The sequence below is a fragment of the Sturnus vulgaris genome, chromosome 7 (assembly GCF_052056855.1).
Source record: "Sturnus vulgaris isolate bStuVul1 chromosome 7, bStuVul1.hap1, whole genome shotgun sequence".
Taxonomy (NCBI): domain Eukaryota; kingdom Metazoa; phylum Chordata; class Aves; order Passeriformes; family Sturnidae; genus Sturnus; species Sturnus vulgaris.
The window spans coordinates 17,664,861-17,686,647 of record NC_142249.1 but is presented as its reverse complement, the minus strand read 5'-3'; the positions used below and the strand labels follow the sequence as shown (position 1 = coordinate 17,686,647).

The window sequence follows — 21,787 nt, the reverse complement described above, 5'->3', positions numbered from 1 at the left end:
AGAAGATCGATTTTCATTAGCCAGAAAACCTAAAAACCAAACAAACAAAAAGAAAATCACACTGCAAAACACATTAATCTGATTTTATCTAATGATCATGCTTTAGTTTTCACACAGTCCCTGACGAATACACAGATTGTGTCCTGGTTGAAAACAATGGGAAAACTCCAGTAGCTATTAAAAGAGCTAGAATTTCAAACCCAGTCTAAGCTTGAATAGTGAATAGTACGGGCAAATCTCTGCTTCATAAAATGAAATGCCAACCAGCTGTAGTGGCTGCTGAAGGTCACAGAGACACGGCCCATTGCTGAAGATGTTCAGCCTGTGGTAGCTCTAGATCTGAGTTTGCTTCTCTGTGAAACAAGTTTGTCTTAGCTACACAAAATACATATTAAACATCTTATTTTTATCCATCTGTGATGACACTTAAATTCTGGTTTACTTTTCTCCAAACTGCCTTCTGTGATCTCAGCAAGCAGAATTTTTTTTTTTTAGATCAGTAACACTCATTTCTCAAAACACATATTATATCTTATTACCCCACAGGCATGTCTGTGGTGGAAACTGTATGTTCATTTATGGTCAGTTTTATACATGCAATAATCTTGACTGTGAGAATAAAGAGAGAACTGTTTTTCAAATATGTCACAAGAAAGAAGAAGGCTGAGTTATTTTTGCTGTTTTCTTATGTGGTAGGTTAATACCAACATAATTTTTCATATCAAATTAAAAGTGATAAATCACATGTTTAAATGTAGGTGTGGGGTTTATTATTAGTAATCCTTTCATTTGCTCTAAAATCATGACCATAAAAAGACAACTGTACTCTGCTGAAAAGAAGAAAATCTTTTGCTCTTAAAATTATTGTTCATTTTCGTATCTCTAAGCATTATGTCATAAATACTGTGCTGTAGATTCTCCACTCACCTTATCTCAAACTGATAAAATTCACACATAGAGGACAAGAACCTCAACTTTTTTTAAATTCTCTGTACAGCTCCAGGAAGGATTGTCATGGGGAAGACACAGTAGGGAAGAGCTACCAGAGGTGGGATCACAAGATGTAATAGAGATTATAACAGCTGTAAACCCCAGTGAGATATTTGTATAACCAAGAGCTGGAACCTTTGCTTATACATCGTGTGAGAAACTTAATATCAACTTAAAACCTGTAAAAAATTTTTAAAAGTGTGATTTCTTACTGTTTAGTTATGAAGAACTATCTTGATTCTTCTTGCAGGTACTAGACCTTGATTAAGCCTTCGTTTTCAACGACTCTCGTGGAACACCTCACAAAAAAATTAAAGCACTAAATCATGTTTCATGTAAGAGAGTTAAATAGAGAACATAGTTGTGATATGTCGTAAGTTAATTTACATACACCTTAAAAATTGTCCTGAACATGGGTTACACCTCAAATTTTATAGCTCCAGTCTCTTTACACTGAAAGCAGTATTGTGGAACTGGAAAAGGCCTGGAACTTTGTGGTGGGTTGACTTTGGCTGCAGAGAGCCACTTAGCTTCTCTCTCAGTGTCCCACTCAGAGAGGATAAGGGGAGAAAGTATGATGAAAATCTTTTGGGTCAGGGTAAAGCCAGGGAAATCACTTACATGTCACTGGCATCAGGAAAAGATTGATCAAGTTGTGGGAAAATAATTTCATGCCACTTAAAATAGATTTGGAGCAAATTAAAACACTACCTTCCCCAGCAACTACACGTTTGTCTCCCACTCCATTTCACTCTTTCATTCCCAGGTCCCTTATATCCCCCAGCCATGTCCAAGAGGTGGAGAGCAGATGGGGAGTGTGAGGTTATCACGACAGCCCCTTCCTGCCTCTCCCTCCTTCTCACATTTTTCCACAGCTCCAGTGTGGGTCCTTTCCACCAGCTGCAGGTTCCTGTCCATGGGCTGAAATTCCTCTCCATGGATCTCAGTTCTTGTCAGGAGAAGCTGCTCCAGTGTAGCCTCCTCAGGGCCACAGTGGCTGTCACGAGCACCTGCTCCAGCACCGGTGCAATTCCCGTCACTTGTTACAATGTGTGCTTCCGTGGGGCCATGAGAGGAACCAGCTCCAGCATGGGCAGTCCATGGCCACAGTTCTTGTCACAAAAGCCCTGCACCAGCATGAGCTCTTCAGGACCACAGCTTCTTTCAGGAAAGCTTCTATGATTCCATATGTGGGCTCTCCACAGTCAGTTGCTCCTCCAGGCCACATGTGCTGGTTCCAGGATGGCGTCCTGGAGGAGCCACAGCCTGGGTACCTCTAATGGCGTTTCGTCTTCCCAGACCAGTCTCTGCTCTGGCATCTGTGGCGCCTTTCCCGCTCCTGCCCTGCCCCTCATGTTCGCAGTGCTCTCCATCGCTCTTTTCCCCTCACACCTCACCAGCTGAGCAGCATTTTGCCTTTGTCAAGGAATGTCAGAGGTGCCCTCAACATGGCGCCTGGCACAGCCCTCAGGAGCTACTGAGGCAGCTGGCCGGAACTGGCCAGAACCAGCCGGAACTGGTTGGGGCTGGCTGGAACCGGCTGTGTGCAGCGCAGGGTGGCCCTGGCCTCTCCCACAGGGCACCTGCAGCCGCCCTGCTGCCCGTGCCCTGCCAGGGACACCCCAAGCCGCCTGCCAGCAATCCCTCCAGGCCGCGGCACAACACCTTCACTGCCAGGCGTCATGGATCCTTGGCCTTGGGACAAGGTGTGGAGAACACAGGGAACACGTGGAGCACATGGCCAAGCCCTGAGCTCCCTGGCATGGCAGCAGGGGGAAAAACAAATACAGCTGGGGACCACCTCCCAGAGTGAGCTGGGAACTGGTACACATTCAGTCACTGAGTGTCCAACGAGGAGCTCATATATGAGCTGAACTTTCAGTTCACTAAAATTCAGAGGCGTGCCACAGCTGAGCACACACCTGCATGGGCCTCCAGGACATGTGCGATTTTGTCCCGGGAGTTATTAAAGAGCCACTTTCATTGTGCCTTCCGCTCCTTTACAAATGTGTATGCAGAGGGTAACTGCTCTATGCGTCTGTACGGATCTCCCCATAAAGACACGGACCAGCAAGGGTTGGATGCCAACTACCACTTACTGTGCAAAACACACACATGGCCTTTCCTTGACTTTTGGAAGTACCGTTCCATCAAAAGGAAAGAAAATAATAGATCTTATCCCTTCCTTTCAAAATCACTGGCATATTTGAATTATATTGTTTTTATGGAAAGACTCCTCTGTTGAAGTTTGTTAAGGCATCTTATTTATTGTGTTGCTGTAAGACACAATTGTTTTGGGAATGATGTATTTTAGTTGCAAAAGCTGAATATCAATATTCTTTGAAGAAAAAATGCACTCAGAGTATTCTCTTCTCAGAACAAATATACTGTGGCGCACCTGCTCAGGTGTAATAAGAACTCACTGAAATAACATTTCAGTGGGGAATAACATTTTTCAGACTTGATCCTAATGTATCTAGAATGTGTAAATTTTTTTAATAAGTATATGGAAAAGCATTAGAATTCTATGAATGCTCAGGTCCATTTTGCAACAGAGGGTATAACCCATAGAATATGAGATTAAAATGCATATGTCCATAATTTATACATGTATATTGGGCCATAAGTCTGTAGATTTTACAAGTGCACAAAAGGCCACATACATTTCAAATACATCCATCTGCAATTAAAATATTTCAGAAATAGACTGAAAAATACTACATGTCAAAACCTAAAAAAGAAAACATTAAAGCTACTACATGCAGTACTCTAAAACAGAGCAAGAACAACTCAGAGAATCCGTCAAGTAGAACAGCATCTTATTTGTTTCTTTCATTGCAAGTTTTCTAGCAATAACATGTAACATGGTTTACAGTGCCCATTGTATAGATTACTATACGGAGAAAAAAACAGCCAAACAGGCAAATAGACACAGCTTACTTTGGCAAAATACAGGAACCAGGACATCTAAGCTTACCTGTAAGTGGATGAACGCTTAGTACTTTTATTGGACCTGATAACTATGAAATCACAGATACACAGCTGGCAAATAACTACTTACAAATGTAATGCCAGTACTGAGGGCATTTTAAGTTGACATTTTAACAACGAGAGCTCTGATAGCTTACCAGAAAATTTTTGCTTTTTAAACAAAACCTCTTTTTTAAAGACGTTAATAAATCCATGAAGACACAGTATGGGGAATGGATGGGGTTTGGAATCATACTAAGAACATCCATGAAAGGAATAAAAAAAAAATTAATATAAATACATAAGAAACATAACAATCTAGAAAAATATTTTATTTTCATCTCTTCTGAGGAATTCCAGGAATGTCATGTTGTTCATATGGCTATACAAAATCACCCAGTTTTCACTGCCTTCTACCATAATTCCTTTTTATCACATCGTTCTGGATTTAGCTGTGGCTTGTCTTAGACTTTTCTCTGCAACTCTCTTGAACTCTCAGGGCTGGCTCCTGTTTTGAGATGCCTGCTTCCATCCTCACATAGATTAGGAGTTTGTGCAGAAATCATTTTGGGTGTATCTAGGATTTCATGCTAGCATCAAAGAAATGACCAATTGCTGAGAAATATTTTTAATATATTCTTTCAGGAAGCAGAATCACACATAATAACTACCATTCTTCATAAAGGTGACCTGGAGTCCATATTCAGAGGTATGATCTCATTGTGATGTTGCCTGATGAAGCACAGTATCACATCTTGAAAGATGAATGTTATGGTATACTGAAGACAAGACTGAAATTGGAATGGCATTTCCTCCAGATGTTTCCTTTCAACAGTTCTCTTCCAAAAACTGTTTCAGTTTGGGTTTTTGGTGGATTATTTTTCAAGAAATAAGAGGGTCTTGTAAGGTATTTTTCCTATCTGAAATATAGCTGTTGTCACCGCTGAAAGAACATGGTACACACGCATCCCTCCTTTCTATTTTTGGGGGCTGTTTCCATAGTGCTTAGTGTTTCTATGGAGCCAAAGGCTTTCAGCCACATCATCATTTGACTCAGTTTCTAAACTATTAATTGTCCAACTTGCACCAATCATTGACCATGCATATTTTTTTTGTTTGAAATTATTTTTAAAAACACTTAAAAATAAATGAGAGAGACAACAAAGAACCTTACATTCCCCTCAAAATATTCAGTCATTTAAGTGTTCTTGTATGGAAACCTCTGGAAAATAACCATTAAGGCAGTCCTATATAGCATAACACATTGGATTGACACATGCACATACTCAAAACACTGATGCAAATTGAAATTAACATTGATGGTAAGTGCTACATAAATTCATACCTGAGTACAGAACTGATCCTTCTTTTCAGCAAAACTAATATCTGCTTGTTTAAATAACCAAAGCTTGTGCTTTTACCTGGTCCTCTAGTTTATCTTCCTTAGCAGATGGAACAGACCAATGTCTAACTGAAAATTGTTTTGCAGCTAAGAAATAAATCTAGGCAGATTTTTTTCGGATTTTGTTCTGTTCCATCTGATCTCATCAGCAGACATGTGGAACCTATGGAAGAATAGAAATATGAAAAAAATAGAAACACAATACCAAGAAATTATCAGAATTTTTTTTTCTGTGTAGAGATGAATATGTGGAAACATTAATTAATTATGGGAAAGTGTTGATTGAAATAAATTATTAATTTTGGAAAAAAGAAAACTACATTTTTATGTAAAAATTCTCTGAACATATGTCTTTCCTTTTTATCGCAAAGAAACTATATCTAACTAAAATCTTTGTTTTAAAGCGATAATAATGAAAAAATGCTACAATTGTGCTGAGCCAGTCTTTTACAAAGAAAGACACAAATAGTGCATAAAAACACTCTTTGAATTTCAGATGGGAAAGTTTAAAAAGCTCAGCAATTCCTTTGGGATGGGAAAAGAGGTTACTGCCCAATTCTGCTCAGAACTAGTTATTAAGTTGTGTCTGATCTTGCAACTCAAGAATCTTAGACAAAATTTTAAGAAATAAAAAATATAGGCAATGCATCAATCACACTTATAATCATTAATTTCCAGTCCTACCTACCGGTAAATCAAAATGCAGTTATTAGTTAAGCTGTTGTTAACTATAATTATCTTTTGTTTGCTTCTTCTAGTCAGGTTGCCATAGGCATTGTCTGTATGACACTATTATATGTTTAAATACTGGAAAGCACTTTTGGCAGATCAGTCTTTACTTCAGCAGTACAATTGTTCAATGGAAGAAAAAACTTCTTTAAGTATTTCCTAAAAAGACATCATATGAGTGTAAATATATTATAAGCTGATGAAATTAAAAGATTGTTCCTCTTTAACTGATTCGAAATGAAATTCAGATCTCTAAGGAGAATATAAGCAAAATGATAAAATTAAGACCCTTGCTAACATTTGCTTCTTTGTGGTGCCTCAGACATCTGTGCTTAATTATACTTGTCAGTGGACAATATAACCTCTTCATGCGAGCTCACATGTATCTTACAGCAGAGGGAAGATGAAGTTTCTTGAAGAGAGCCTTACAAGTAAGTGTAAGAGTGTATTTGCCTTCTATAATTTCTCAGATGACAGCATATGAATAATAGACTTTGTGGCCCACTGCCATTGTTGGGTTGTGGTGGAAGAGAAACTTACATGGAAACAAGACATAGTTATGGTCTGACCAAACCCCTAGATTGTCCACGTTTTAATAAATCAGAAAGGTTTAGAAATTTCAAATTTGAAATAGCACTATTTAAGCATTTAGACAATTTAAAAATTAAACTTTCAAGTCTTTCTAATTAGGAACAGGAACTCAACCACTGATTGTTTTCACTTCTGATTCACAGTAGATTTGGAGATGCTGTTCCGTAAGCAGTGGCAGGCTTATATTGACACACAGGAGACCAGGGACAGACAGCTGAAACCAGCCATGTCCATGAAGATTTTTTAGCAACATTTGCTTTCATGTATTTATAACACGGTGATCAGCTACCCAAAAGCCCATACACAGGACTTACTACAAATGCCTTCCAACTTAGGGAATCAAAATGTATATGTTCCAAAGAAAGAAGCTGACAGATATTCAGAATCAATATGTTTTTACTTTAGTAATTTTCTTTCCCTTCTCACCAGCACTGGGATGTATTACAGGTAAACAATGTTGACAGAACAAATAATGACTCAAACCACTGTTTTTCCTAAATTGAACAGCTATGGGGCAGGCAATTTTTTTGTTTGTTCATTTTCCAGTGACTTTCTTTCATACTCCTCCCAAATGCAAAAACTAACAAATGAAAATCTCAGCAGTAGCTACTACTTCATAATTGCATTGGAAATATTACATCTTGAATGACCATAAATGAACTTTTTTAGTACTTGCTCACATGCTGTTTGTCGACATTTAGCACCAGTAATTCTGGTTTACTCTAATATAGCTCTTTCTTAGCTGGAGCCATGCAGAAGAGTATTTGGACCAATATCCTTGAGCTCCAGCAGGAGCTCAATGCTGGGGGAGTGGATTTCTGCTTAATTTTAAGTTCTTCTTTTCAGCACTTCTCTGATGTGTTTTACTGCTCAGACACTGAACAGTATCAGTGTAACAGGGGCAGCAGGATGATTCAAGAATAAGCAGCAAGAGATTAGGACAGTCAGATGAAATGCACACATCTGCTATAAAAAATGCTGCCAAACTGTGGACTAATATCATTAACAAATCATCCCACTGGCTCCTCTGAAATTGCCTTAGATGGTGAACCAAATTCAACCACAAGAGCAAGTCACTGCGATATTTTGCTTCTAATGTTATTAACCCACAGAGGACTGTGGGAGATGTGCTGTTATAATTGCATAGCGGCAAGATGTTCTGGGGAGAACTTTTTTAATTATTTGAGGATAGCATATATAAACTGATACATAACTGACATTTGATTTGTAAATACAGATACTTGGCTTCCAGTGTTGGCTCCACCTTTTCTGCAAATTCTCTTAATCCCTAATAAAACCCAAGTTCTCTCTCCTTTACTCTATATTGTCAGTTGCATTTATTCTGCTCTCTGACTGGTCCTGCACCTGAATGGTACTGAAACCTGCAAATATTTCTCAAAATATTGATGTCTGACTTTCCAGTAATTTATATTCCACTGATTTCATTGATGTCTGATGGATCATGATGACATCCACTGTAGCGGAGTCTAGGAGACAACACACAAATTTCTTCATGACAGGCGAGGTACAGGTCTCAATTTCATGTCATAGCTGATAAGCAGCTATTTATGTGCCAATGATTGAATCCCACAACTTTACAATCTACCTTTTCCTGTCACCTAGGAGCCCTGCCACCATCTCAACATGGTTCCTGCGTCATGGTGGTGCAACCATGCTATTTTCACCAACTAAACCACAATTTAGCATTTCAGTTTTGAATCATGTTTGCTTTGCTGCTTTGCAAATGAGGGTAAAAACTTCTTGAGTAGTGGAAACGCAGATTCACAGCTGCTGTTGATTGTTTTAACTCCTTTGATGTCAGTAATTGGAAGGAAGATGAATAGCAATTGAGGGGCTGTTTGACTTCTTTACACGAAACAGCCACTGCTCCACATCTGATGGCCCTCTGATGGCTCTGGAGCTGAGGACTTAAAAAAAGATACACTGCTGACTGGCTGACTGTCAGATCTTCCACTGTGCTGATCTCATTCCAGAAACTACATATCTGCATGTGGTCAGGATGACAAGATGTTTCACTCTGCATTGCCTCAGTGCCCGCTCTGGTAATTGCTCAGCATTTTGCAAAGTGTGAAACTTTCCACATTTCCACTAACTTAATGGAAATGCAATGGGGGTATTTTCCCGAGAAGCTTAAAATGCCATGTTCTGAATTTCCGTTAGAGGATGATAGTCTGCCATCTCATTGTTATTTCTAATGTGTATAATATTCAGTAGTTGCAAACATACTTGATTTTATTCCAGATACAGTAAGTAATCTTTTGCAACTAAAACTTTCATTTGGAAGTTCTTCTGTTCTCGTTCCTCAGATTCAAAATACCATTATACATAGGTTATCCATATACAGGGATTATTATAGCAACAGGGAAGCCCTTGTATTCAAAGAACTTCAATGAGGCAAGGTTTGCAGATAGAAGTAAAAACTTGATTTCAGGATGAACACAACTCAGTATGAGCTAAATCAAGAGTCGGGGACTGATTGCTGAAAACAGGCACAGAAAAGCTCCTCACTAAGATCAAGGGAGCCCTTTCAAGGTCTGCCAAATACCAGATCTCTTGCACAATGCTCATTTTCCTTTGTTCCTTTGCTCTCTGGAGGCATGGCTGCTAACTTTTTCAGCAACTGAAGAACTGAACAGGAATGTGAAAAAGTTACTCTAAAATGTAAAATAAGAGATGAGGGGTCGTTTTGACTACATCACACGTGAAAGGAAGGAGCCATGGGCAGTGAGCAGTCTTGCACAACATGGGTAGACCAGGCTCGCTGCGCTTTGCTTCTGCGGCACTGGTTTCAAGAATCAATTCCCCCCACCGGGGGACAGCAGGGAAGACCCCCTCAGCACAGCGACGCTGGGGAAGGCTTTCAACACAGGGGTACTGGGGTTTCTTCCTAAATCTAAAAGGAAAACCCCATCTTCTCCACACTTCCTCTCTCAGAACACGGTCCCGCGCTTGGGTGGAGCAGCCCGCCCGCTGCTCGGCGGGAGATTTTAGGACAAGTTTGCAGTATTTAGAACAAGTTTACCCGGCCGGGCAAGTGTGTCGAGGCGAAGCGAGGGGGACGCGGCCCTTTCTGCTCTGCCAGTGTCGGGATGGCCGCGTCCCCCGGGGCCGTGCACCGCCCGGGCACACGGGGGTCCGGGCGCCGTGTCCCTTCCGCAGCGTCCCCGTGGGCGCGGACGGGGCGGGGAGAAACCCGACCCCCGCCGCCTGGGAAGGGAGAGGGGCTGCGGCCGCGCAGGGAGAGGTGGCGGCGTGCCCGTGTGACTCCCCCATTCGTGGGGACACCCCCATGACGGGCTGCGCGGAGGGCGACCCGGGGCAGGGCAGGGCAGGGCAGCGCCGCGCCCCGCCCTGCCCTCTCGCCGAGCGGAGCGGCGGGGAGGCGGCATCGATTCGCTGCCGGTCGGCCGGAGCCATGCGGAGCTGCGGGAGGGCGCGGGGCGCTGCGGGCTGGGCCGCCCCGCTGCTCCTGCTGTGGCAGTGCCTGCCGACGGCGCGGCCCTACAACCTGGACACGCAGCACGCGCTGCTCTTCCGCGGCGGCAACGGGACCCTCTTCGGGTACTCGATTCTACTGCACCGCCACGGCGAGGAGCGATGGTGAGTGAGCGAGTGAGCGAGTGAGCGAGCGATCCCCCGGCCCGGCCGCCCTCGCGGGGGCCTGCGGCTTCTTGTCCCGCCCGCGGCTCCTCACGCTGCCGTCTCTGCCCCGCAGGCTGGTGGCGGGCGCGCCCCGGGCCAGCTGGCCCGCCAACGAGTCGGTGGTCAACCCCGGGGCCATATTCCGGTGCCGGATCGGGGGGAACGCCAGCGGAGGGTGCGAGCAGCTCCAGCTGGGTGAGTCGGCGGCGGGGCGTGGGTGGGGAGAGCCCGGCGCGGGGCGGCGGCCGGGCACGGAGGGTCGGTGCCTGGGCACGGAGGGTCGGTGCCCGCCGCCCTGCGCGCACCCGGCTCCGCTCCGGTGCCTGGCGGAGCGCTGGGCCCTTCCGGCTCAGAGTGCAGCGTGCTCTGCCTCTAGCCCAAGGGCGAGATCAAAGCTGTTGCCCGAGGACTGCAGAGGCATCAAGAGAGAAAACATGCGCCAAAAATTGATTTGGGGAAGTTAGGTGTGCCAGATGTCGTTCCCACAGCCGTTTCGCACCTTTCAGCCTCCGGGTCAAAAGCCCCATGAGAATTAGGGTCTGACACGGCTCTGCGGAGAGCTGAGACAGCTTTCAGGACAGTGAGTGAGTGCAGTAAGCTCAGGGATGGGAGGGTGGAAGTATGTGCATAAGTCACGTTTTGTTCTAAAAAGCCTTCTCTTCGTAAAAGCCATCCTAAAGTAACTCTGAACCACTGTTGTCTTGCTGATGGGTTCTTCCTGTTTGCAGATTTGCTGGAGTTTCAGGCTAGCAAAGTTTTTTTTACTGAATCAGTTTCTACGGGTCCTGCATTTAACTTAACTTCTCTATCTCCACAGTTTCCATACTCGGGAGATGTAACTGGCTGAACTTACTCAACTTTCAAGTGTTTGATACTTGTTAAAAAGGGGAAGGCTTTGCAGTGTGTTGCCCTGAAAATGTGTGAATTGCTTTGGGCTCTCTTCCTATCCCGTTTGCATACGGTGCTGTTCACGCCATTCATACACGACGGAGAGAATGTTCCTCCCCGTTCCTCTGCCACCCTCTGACCAAGGGTTTCCCATCCGTTATGAGCACGCCGCCCAGTCAGGACAAGCGCGGGAAAGGGCTATCAAAATATTTGAAAGCAATAGCGCGCCATGGACTGATGGCTGTCAGGGCAGAGCTCAGCATTCTGTGACAAAAAAAAATGGTGAAACAATTATTTCTCTGCTTGTCTGTGCATAAAACTTGGAACTGATAGGTTCTGTCCATCTTTTTTGCTACAAATGGAAATAAGAGTTATATTTTGTAACTGGACTACAAAAACCTAAGGTACTTCAGTGGTGTTTTACATGTAGTCGCATAAGACAAGCAGTTGCTACTAGAAAGAATGGAAATTAACTTTATATCAGCCTAAGTAGTTTTTTTGGGGGGTTTTGTTGAGTAATTTCATTCCAATACTATATCTATTAAAAAGTTATACATAACAAAGAACTCTTTTTTTCTTCTGACTGCCTATTTGTACCAGGAGGCTTGCAAAAAGTCAAAGACGTCAACTACAGTGGTGAAATAGTATATGCTAAGAGGCAAAAAACCCCTGTCCCTGGACTGGTGGTAAAAATAGCCCTTTACTGTGTGAGGGAGGGGAAGGAAGGGTTGAAACTTTCAGGTTCTTTGAAACCTACCTACATCTGCAGTGCCTCTCAGTTTACTCATTTAGCCAATGGAAAAACAAAATCTCTAAAGAAATAATATGATGGGTTTTTCTTCAATAGCTTAGGGGATTCTAAGTGAAATGAGGCAACAGTTATGTGGTTCCAAAGGCTTCGGTTAACATTGCCTCTATTCCCAGGTTTAGAGGCTGCAGGTTGCACAACATACATTTTAAAAAAATAGTTATATCACAATATTTTTGCAAACTCTAGGTTTCCATTACTGCCAGATGACATCTTTGCATCACTATGGTTTGTCTGTAGTATTTCTGAAGTTAAGTAGATGCTGAAAAGAAGTGCTGTATTGTAAAACAGGTCATTGAGGTCAGTGGAGAAGCCAAAGGCAGCTGTGGTGCATGGGATGTGAATGAAGTGGGGTAGTATCTGAGGTCAGAGAAATATGCAGGGGAACTTGCAATTACTAAGCTGAACTTAATTATCTCTCATCTAACTCATTCAAGTTTGGGTTCTGATCTCATAGAGTAGGCAATTTCCTTAAAAAAATGCATGGTGATATATTACACTGTGGAAGAGGCACAATGAGAAATAAGTGTTTCTATCTTGCTCTTAAATAGTTGAATTCGGATTTCGTTCTGGTAAAAGCATCTTTGAGGTGGTAAGTTTCTAATAAGTCATAAAAAATAGAAGTGATAACAGGCAATAGAAGTGGCTTTCCAAATGTTGGGCTACTACTAATAAATGGATGTGAGACATAAATATGATAAAATACTTTGTCGCTTCTTTTCGCTAAAGTAGCCTTGAAACTGCCATAACTAATTAATGAAGGATTCATGAACAAGTAGGAAGCCTCTGATCACACAAAACTGCTGTTGTATTTTTATATGTCACACGTTCCTATCTGCTTCCTCAGTAGCAAAAGAGCTGCCTGGAACAGTCTTGTGCTGCAGTCATCACAGTATCTGTGATAACTCATCCAGACATACTTTAACGAATTTTAACGTTCTTCAAGACCTTGCAGGCTCTGGGCTGGTTTAAGAGCTGAGAAGAGCTATGAGATACATTAGCAAGTCTTTGTCGTCCTAGCTCCTCATTGGCACTTTTAAATCTCTCTCTGATTGATGAATAGAAGGGTCTTCAGTCTCTTTTTCAAGTTCTAGTACTTCTGTTTATGGTGTCAAGTGTTCTAGACTGCAGATTCATTTGTATTTGGAGTATTTTTGAATAGTAGCTTATGTAAGATACAGAGGCTTGTAATCGAAGTCAGGCGCAAGTACAAAATACAGTGCTTCAGGCTGAAGCACTAAGTGTCCATTTTCTAGTCTTGAGTTTCAAATCCTTGCCCACATGAGTTTGGGGTAGTCATGGATTATTGCAGAGGAACTTACACCAAGTTCTTTAGATGTTTTGGCCTATTGAATTTTGTACTTACAAAATGTTGCAGAAATTCTTCAATAGCATTGCTCTCAGATTTGATTGACTGGCTAAAGTATATAGGAAATAATTTGCAATTTGCCATCCAGTCTAAAGAAAAAAATTAGTTTTAGCTACAAATGAAAGCAGTAAATTCAGCACATACTGTTTAACATAAGGCCAGAAAGTTCTGCCTGCAGTTTCAGTCTTGCTCCCTTCCTTTAAGTCTCTGCTACAATTAACCTGTGAACAAATTGCCCTCTAGCTCCCCCAGCTGAATCATTACAGTGGAAAAGTGAACAGTTTATGGTTTTCCCCAAAAGGCAAAGCTCTGTTTATTCAACTTTGATTTTGGTAAGTTTGGGTTTTGGTGGTTTGGCTTTTTTATGGCGCTTGCACTGCTCATACCTTGCAAGTGACCTTTTTCAAATAGCCATACTGTTCCAAGGAACATGGGATCTTCTGGACTTAGGTCTGTTATAAAGGATGGAAAGAGGTGTCATTTAAAATATTTTAGGCAGAAGTCATTTGAGGGATGTAAGAGGGATAAAACCTATCAGATCTATGAGAACAGAAAATACTTCCTAGGTGAGTAAAAATAGACTCTGAGGCCCTGACATCTAGGAGCAGGATATCAGAAGGCTTATTGCCTTTGCAGTAGACTTCATTGTTGCATCAGTTAGCAATAGGGTCAGAGGAGTTATGGAAGAATAAAAAGGATGGTGAGAGGCTGTTGGGCATGGAAAACACTGGAGCAAGTTATATAAAACTGGTTTCTTGATGACATTGCAAACATCTGTATTATGATCCTTGAGGCCAAAACCAGAAGTGGCTTTATAAGTTATGACCTTATTTATCTGCAGTTGCATTGTTTCTATGGATGTATTCAAAGGAGATTATAGCAGAAGTTATCTTCCAGCTGTGTAATGTACACAGGCATGGGCAATTACTTATTTCTCAGTGACTTTATGACAGCACGTGCTCCTTTTCCCTGAGGCAACCAAGCTGCCATGTCCTCTTGAGCTTATGCAGTGCTGCTCTGTTGCTTGTGCAGAATACTGCATTTTTTCATTTGATAAAGCTTTTATAATGCCATAGCCTGAGCAGGGACTCATCAGGGTGTCTGGGATGTCAGATTCTCACTTCCCTCTCCCACAAAAGTCTGCAATTTCAAGGCGGTTGAATACTTGCCAGTCAGAGAAAGAGAGGAAACATAAGGCAGCATGTCAGCAGAGGGCCAAAATAATCCTGAATCACCATATTCTGGAGCAAAGGAAAAGAGGAATGAAATCCAATGAGTGTTGAGGAATGGTGGTGCTTTTTCTTGTTACAAACCTCTAAAACAGGCACAGGAATGAAGAACTGAGTCAGGCCGAACTTATCTCTCACATCATCATTGTCTGGTTTTATTTGATTTACTGATGAAAAGTCTCAGTCTCTTGGGGTCTAATTTATTGCGCTGGTCTTCTCTACTTCTTCCATTTCCTGCAAATCCGTACAAAAGCAAGTGCCAGGTAAGTCGTTGTTACAAGAGGATGAAATGCGTTGCTAGAAGGGAGTTACCAGAAGTGCCTTTTGCAATTTAAAGGGGGACTAATTTTTACACCTGGGAGTGTAATGGAGTTTTCTTTTCTGAGGAAATTTCAATCAGGTTAACATGCTCTGTAATTCATGCAAACCCTGGAAATGTCTCCCTTAGGAAATGAGAAATTTTCCATGACATAACTCCAAAATTCAAATCCAAAGCTAAATTCCACACTTGTTTCTTGAAGTATATGTTCAGTACATGGAAGTTCACATCTCTAACATTAGCCAATAGCATAATTGTGTATTCTTTTAAACTCTCTGATGCATTGGACAGTAATAAATGCCAGTTCTGCTCTCAGCATAGGTGTTTTGTTTGGTGGGTTAATTGTTGCAGGCTTTTTGGTGGGGCAAGAGGTGAGAACGTGAGAGGTGTGATTTATGGGGCTTTTCTCCATGCAAACAATATCCCATCAGCATTAGTACTCTGTGGTCTGTACTGGCAGCCTCTTCTGGGTAACTAAACTAACCCTTAAACATCAGACGTTTTGGATTCAGCTGTGTTCAATCTGAGAAAGTCTTAAAAATTATGCAAAAGAGTTTGTTCAAATAAGATCATGTGTTGCCTTATTTTATAAGAAGTTTTTTTCATAAACTATCATGTGTATGCATAGATAATACCAATTCAATAATTTAGTTAATGCTTATTCATGCAAACATCTTAAAAATTAAAAGCTTGCTTTATATAACTTAGAATAAATGTGTAGCTTCTCCTTACCCTGGATCCATTACTGCTTTTCAGAAGAAAGCAAGTGTTTCTTAACTTGGCAATAGTGTAGCCTTTTGGGGTGTGAGAGCAGAGGTAGAAGACATTTCGGTGTGTTCGCTCAAGGTTTTAAAAAATAACTCTGTTTAAGAACAAACGCTAAGAGCTGCTGGTGAATAACTGCAACAGTGAAAGGAGCATGCAGGACATGCATAGGTAAGGATCTGCCATCCCCAGCAGAGATGGCAGTTAGACAACCTTTATTTGGTAGCCATTTGCAGTAGAGATTGTTTAAGGTCTGCCACCAATAGACACGTCGTTGGAGAGATGTTTGCTTTAGGCTAGAGTTTAGGTGGCACTCAGAGGTATTACTTGTACTTCTTATGAACTTTTAGGCTGAAGAGCACTTACAGGAACAGCCCTTGACCAAAATTGAGTGTAATGTCACTTTCTATCTGAGTAATGATGGAGAAGCCCATCCTCGCTGCCAGCTATCACATTCAGAGCCAGCATGTTCCCTTTGGCTACCCACAGTCATGCCTTTGCTCAAGAAGAAAGTAAAAAGTCAACATGACCTGTGTAAGAGAGACAGAGGTCAGATCCACCAAACCCAAATTGCTGTATTGTGCCCCCAGAGTTCTTAGGTGCTTCTGTTACTCACCATATTGTTGTTCACCTCATCCCTCTGTTCAGAGCGTTGCTCTTTGTCTCCTAGGCCATCCCAGTGGAGAGCGCTGTGGGAGGACTTGTGTGGAAGAGCGGGATAATCAGTGGCTGGGTGTCAGCTTGTCCAGGCAGCCAAAGGAGAGCGGATCTATTGTTGTATGTATGAACCACTGGGTCTGTGTGCCTGTTTGACTGCAGTCAGCTTCCTTGGGCTTCCATGTCCAATGCTGTGTTTATTTTATATCCATAGGCTTGTGGACATAGATGGAAAAATGTGTTTTACATGAAAAATGGGCACAGACTGCCACATGGTATTTGTTTTGCCATCCCTCCTGATTTTCGAACTGAGCTGAGCAGAAGAATATGCCCATGCTATATAGGTAAGCAGAATGTTTGAGTCCTTTTGTAGGGATGGGTGAGATACACAATTGAATGGTGCAGAGTTTGTGAAAAGCCTGTGTTGCTCTGAGCAGCTGTTCTGCAGCCAAAGGCTTGGAGGCTGAGAGCTGATTATATGAGCCCAGTTTGTGATGTAAAGATGTTTATCACTTAAAAGAAAACCTGCTTTCAAAAGGCAAAAAAAATGAATTGAAACAGGGCATCAGAATAGTTTTTTTTCCCAGACTGCGTTGCTGGAGGATGTGTGCTTCTCAGAAACAGGCCAGTAGAGGACATCCTTCCTTCCTTTACTCTTGTCATTTCTCTGGAGAGTCTCCCAGCAGAGCAGCAGAAATATCTGCGAGTGGTTGTTGCCATCTGCTCCTTAGCCTTTGATACAAAGGTGCTGCAGTGCCTGTCACAGTGTGTGTCCTTGTCCATTACTTGCCTTCTGCCAAGGCTGCTGCTGTGGCATAAGACCTTCAGGGGTTCTTCCTCAGAGAACTTGAGGAGCAGACTAAGAGTCAAGACCTGAATCTCTCCATGCTTTCCCATTCTTATCAACCACCCACCCACCCAGGAGAAGGATCTTGTGCCCCTGTGCCTTGTCAGTGCAAGGATCAGCTGACAGTCTGACCTTTCTGTGCAGACAGAGTCATGTCATCAAATGTCTGCTGGCTTTGCAGACTGTTACAAGGGGTGGTGAAATCATGCTTTTATCTTTGGAGACTTGAAGTGAACAAATCTATGGAATGAAGGGAACCCTGATGGTAGGCAGTCAGCAAAGAATTGCAGGAAAACAGAGCTGAGACATTGTTGGATGGCTAGGATGAAAGCAGTATGTCTAAGACTGCCATAACACAAACCCTTCATGGCACCAGTGGAGCACAGGACAACTTCTATCAGGATACATAAGCCTGTCAGAGTATATAAGTATATATAAGCCTGAAATACAGAGTGGAGCAGTATCCAGATGTGGTGCTCAAACTATTTGGCTGTTTCGTTCATGGAACAATTTTGAAAGTATAGCCTTTAAAGTCACAGTATTTCAAAGGCAGGTGTGATCAAGTGATACATAGTGCTTTGAGTTTGTTACAATGCTATATTGCACCTAAAGGCTATATAGTGGAAACCAGTGTTTTTAGTGTTATTACAGAGCTGAAAACCAACTTTTGGGGGGAGGTGTTGTTTAGTGTCTTTTTTGAGTTGTCTCAACTTGTGTTGAAAGCCTGGTAACAAAACTCTGGAACTGCATGCTTCTCATCCTTTTTAATATTTCTTGCCCATTCCCAGATAAGGCACAAAAGTTTGGAGAAAACCATGGGTCATGTCAGGCTGGAATATCTAGTTTTTACATTGAGGTGTGTATTAAAGATACCAAATGTCTCTCTGTTTATATACTTACTTTTATGTATAGTATATAAAAGTGCATATGTAAATGCAAATATCAACACCGTATTTTGTTGTGGGAGGGAAAAATCACTCTTCTAATTTCTTTTAAATTGAATCTTGCTATGACTTGCATGATAATTTCCAAGTAAGACTTTATTTTTTATTCTCAAGAATTCTTTTGCACCTTACTACATCTTGGCACCTTATTGTTCATCTGGCAAAAGGACATGGAAATAGCGGTGGATGAAGTTTTATTATTTTATTTAATCGGTTTGATGTAACATTTATAATGCTTACCTTCTTGCTTTACAGAGTAATACTCTGTATTATTTAATCTCCATTCCACCCTAAAACTTTATTTTCTAAAAAACTCTTTCGAGAAGAGAATATCCTGATTGTTGCTCTATATTGTTGTTACAGTTCAAAGCTTTTAATAATGGTATTCTTACAAAGTCTGGAAAATATTATCTGTAATTTAGTAGTAAACCCTAGTGCTGAGCCAGATGCATCTCCAGTAGCATTTCACAGAATTCACAGGAGATCTAAAGAAGAACATTTTACCTGTTTTACTTATTTTCATTAATATTTCAATGTGAATAACATGGCTTTGTTTTACTTTTCTTTTAGGACTTAATTATAATGGGAGCCCCTGGATCATTTTATTGGACTGGTTCTGTTTTTGTATACAATACAACTGCAAATACAATCCACGCTTACACAGATTCAAATAACCAAGTGAAATCTGGCAGTTATCTAGGTACTTAAAATATTTAATACTTTACTAAAATATAAACTAAATAGCTGGTCTTGGGGTGAGTGCAGATTATTTGTCAGTGTTTTCACTATTAATCCCAGAAGCAAAAGTTCTAAATGTGTGTTCTGATTCTGTTAAATATTATTTATTTATAAGTCTTCCTTTCTGTTCTTTCTATGAGGAAACTTCTTGAGCAGTGGATTTCTATTCTTATCATCTCACCACTGACTTCTAACCATTTCTTGATTTAGAAAGTAGGGGTGTTTCTGGTTAGCAATGGTTTTCATTTCGTTCAAGTCTGAAATGCTGCCAAGAGCTTTCACGGAAAAAGACAGTGGTTTCACATATAACAGAAATATGAAAAAATTTTTACAGTGAAAGCTGCAAGCAGGTCTTAATTGTATTGCAGTAAGGGGGAGTATGCTATGATATTTAGAGACAAGCTTTCCTCCAATGTTTATTTTTTTAATTTTTTTATTCAAAACATAACTTAGTCTGGATATGTGAGAAGACAGACCTCATTTGTGAATGTCTGTAACCAAGGTCAAGTTCTACTCATGTACCTATATCCAAGTAACTAGCTGAGTTTAGTGCTACAGTTTGGAAAGGTTGATGCCAAAAAAGCAACAGCAACTTCAGTCTTCTCACTGCATACTGAGAAAAAGCTCATCTGTCCTTCCTGAATCCTGAGCAAGAATATTTTTGCTTGTAACCATTGGTTTTTGCATTTTCCCATTCAAAGTTCCGGCTCATGTGGATAAACATTTCCTGTTTCTGATTCCACTCTTCTGACAATGGGAAGTTGGCATATGTTATGAAATAACTATTGTGAAACACAGTCAACTGACTCAAGTCTAAGACTTCAGAATTCAGTTCTGAGCCTGCAAAGGCCACAGTGACTCTGTGGGGAAGTCAAGCAGAAGAAAGTCTGGGTGATAAAAGGGGATCTGACACGCAGATCCCTAGGGTCCACCAGTAGAACTTCTAACCTTTCACAGGACAAAAGAAAAGCTTCAGAGAATGGAAAGTTCCAGCTCTCCAATAATAATCAGCAGAAAAATACTGTACCTGTCTAGGGAAACGGAGTTTATTCCAGATTCACGCTTCTACAAGTATAAGAATGAGAATTTCTGTGATGAAGGAGTCAAATCATTGACAGTCAGAAGCCAGACACAGGCAAATAGGGACATAAGGGCTGTGTTGGGGAGAGGTTAGGGAAGGCCTTTCCACACATATGTGGTCTCTCTTTGTTACCTGAAATCAGCTGGAGTTTACTTTGCTCTAGTGATCTGGTGCATGTTGGCTCAGCAGAGCCGTATGTCTTCTAAACTCACCCTTCTACAGGAAAGTGAAGAAGGGCACCATACTCATCTGTGTGTCTTTACAGTAGCAGTTGTGATAAACCTGGAATTCTGCAGCTTCATGCTACTTTAACCTCTGCTTCCTTCCCTCCTAATAATAATCCTAGTGTAGATGAAAGAATTTAAAGGTACTTTCCTTCACCTCCCTCAGCTTCTGTCCTGTCTTTGTAGTTATTGAAGAAAACAATCTGTTCAGGGTTAGTTCTGTTACCAAACTTTTTTTTTTAGAAGTCTGAGTTTGTTACTCCCTTAAGTAATGAATAAAATTGTTCCTACCAAGTCTATTGTGACCAGTGTAATTCAAGCATGTAAGTGGATACAATTATCTACTTACCCTCTTCTTCCTCTGGTAGGGACCAAGATGTTGGAATCTTTATTTATATTTTTCATTAAACTGTTAAAGAATAATAATTAAGAAACTAGAGACTACAGGAAGTGGAGTAGTATTGTAGCATTTTCCATAAGTTGGAAAAAGCAAAGCTGTTTGTATACCAGACAACTGAAACAAAGAAGGACATTAGAAAGACATTTGTAATACATAACACTAGGTAATATTTCCTTGAGTACTTCAGAGTCTCTCAGAGAGTAGTAGCTGACTTCTATAAAAGGAATTTTCAAAGTTATTCAGTCTTTCGAATCAGCTGGCCCTGATGAAAAAGTAACCTTAGGCACTTAACAAACTGCCTTAAAGAAATCATAAAGTAGAAGACTGTTCCTTTTAGAAATCTGAAAAGGGCAAATAACGTTTCAGAGAACTGAACAACTGTAGTGATGGTAGAAAGGAGAAAACTATGGAGTTGGAAATAAAATAACATTTCTTTATGCATTTAAATTTAAAGGGTCATTTATGTGAGCTCCCCTTCCCCTGCCAAACATTTTAATACCATTAAAGAAAAATGAGGACTATGTGATTACTGTTTTGATGTATGTTTGGGGTTTTTGAAAGTTCTTAAGAATTTGTAATGTTTACACTTTAGCAAAATAAATATAACTAGAAAATAAATGTCAGAAGAGGCAAATGAAGGTTCATCCTTAATTTTTTATTGAGTAAATAAAAACTAGGTGTTGACCTTCAAAGTGATAAATTGCTCTGTTCATCTCTTTAGCTTAAAATATGAAAAGAGTGGCTTAATGAGAACTTGAATTGTAGGCAGTTATCTTCACAGATGAAAGATTCAAGGCTTGTTCTCATCTATCCAAGATGATTTTTCCAGTTTCTGCTGCATGCTGTGAACATCAGCAGTCATTCAGTAAATGCAAGAGTAGCAGAATATATTATCTGTGTTCCCTGCTTCAACTGAGCTGTGATGTATTCTGGAAAGAGTAATGATGAATTGTGCAGCTACAGTTTAAGGTGTTCACCTTTGTTTTGCAATTCTGTGTCTGGATGTCTGCACCAAAATATGGTCCTGTTTACGATTTCTCTCCACATACAGAAATGCTTTGTAATGTAGATTTATTTACAAAAGCTGATGTAATGTTTTCTCATTGTGTAATCAGGCTTTTGCAATTTGTTCCTGACATTTTCGTGTGTGTATCCATGGTGCTGTGCGTGTGT

General features: G+C 41.0%; 1 protein-coding gene across 1 annotated transcript in view; it reads left to right on the top strand.

Moving 5' to 3' along the window:
- Nucleotides 1–10,079: 10,079 nt before the first annotated feature.
- The window catches only part of ITGA4 (integrin subunit alpha 4), a 36,727-nt gene continuing 25,019 nt past the window's right edge, over nt 10,080–21,787 (top strand). Inside the window, exons 1-6 of the mRNA XM_014880326.2 lie at nt 10,080–10,303; nt 10,419–10,540; nt 16,394–16,500; nt 16,595–16,724; nt 18,016–18,083; nt 18,742–18,871. Of these exons, the coding sequence (XP_014735812.2) occupies nt 10,119–10,303; nt 10,419–10,540; nt 16,394–16,500; nt 16,595–16,724; nt 18,016–18,083; nt 18,742–18,871 (742 nt within the window). The 5' untranslated portion in view covers nt 10,080–10,118. The remainder of the gene's footprint in view (nt 10,304–10,418; nt 10,541–16,393; nt 16,501–16,594; nt 16,725–18,015; nt 18,084–18,741; nt 18,872–21,787) is intronic.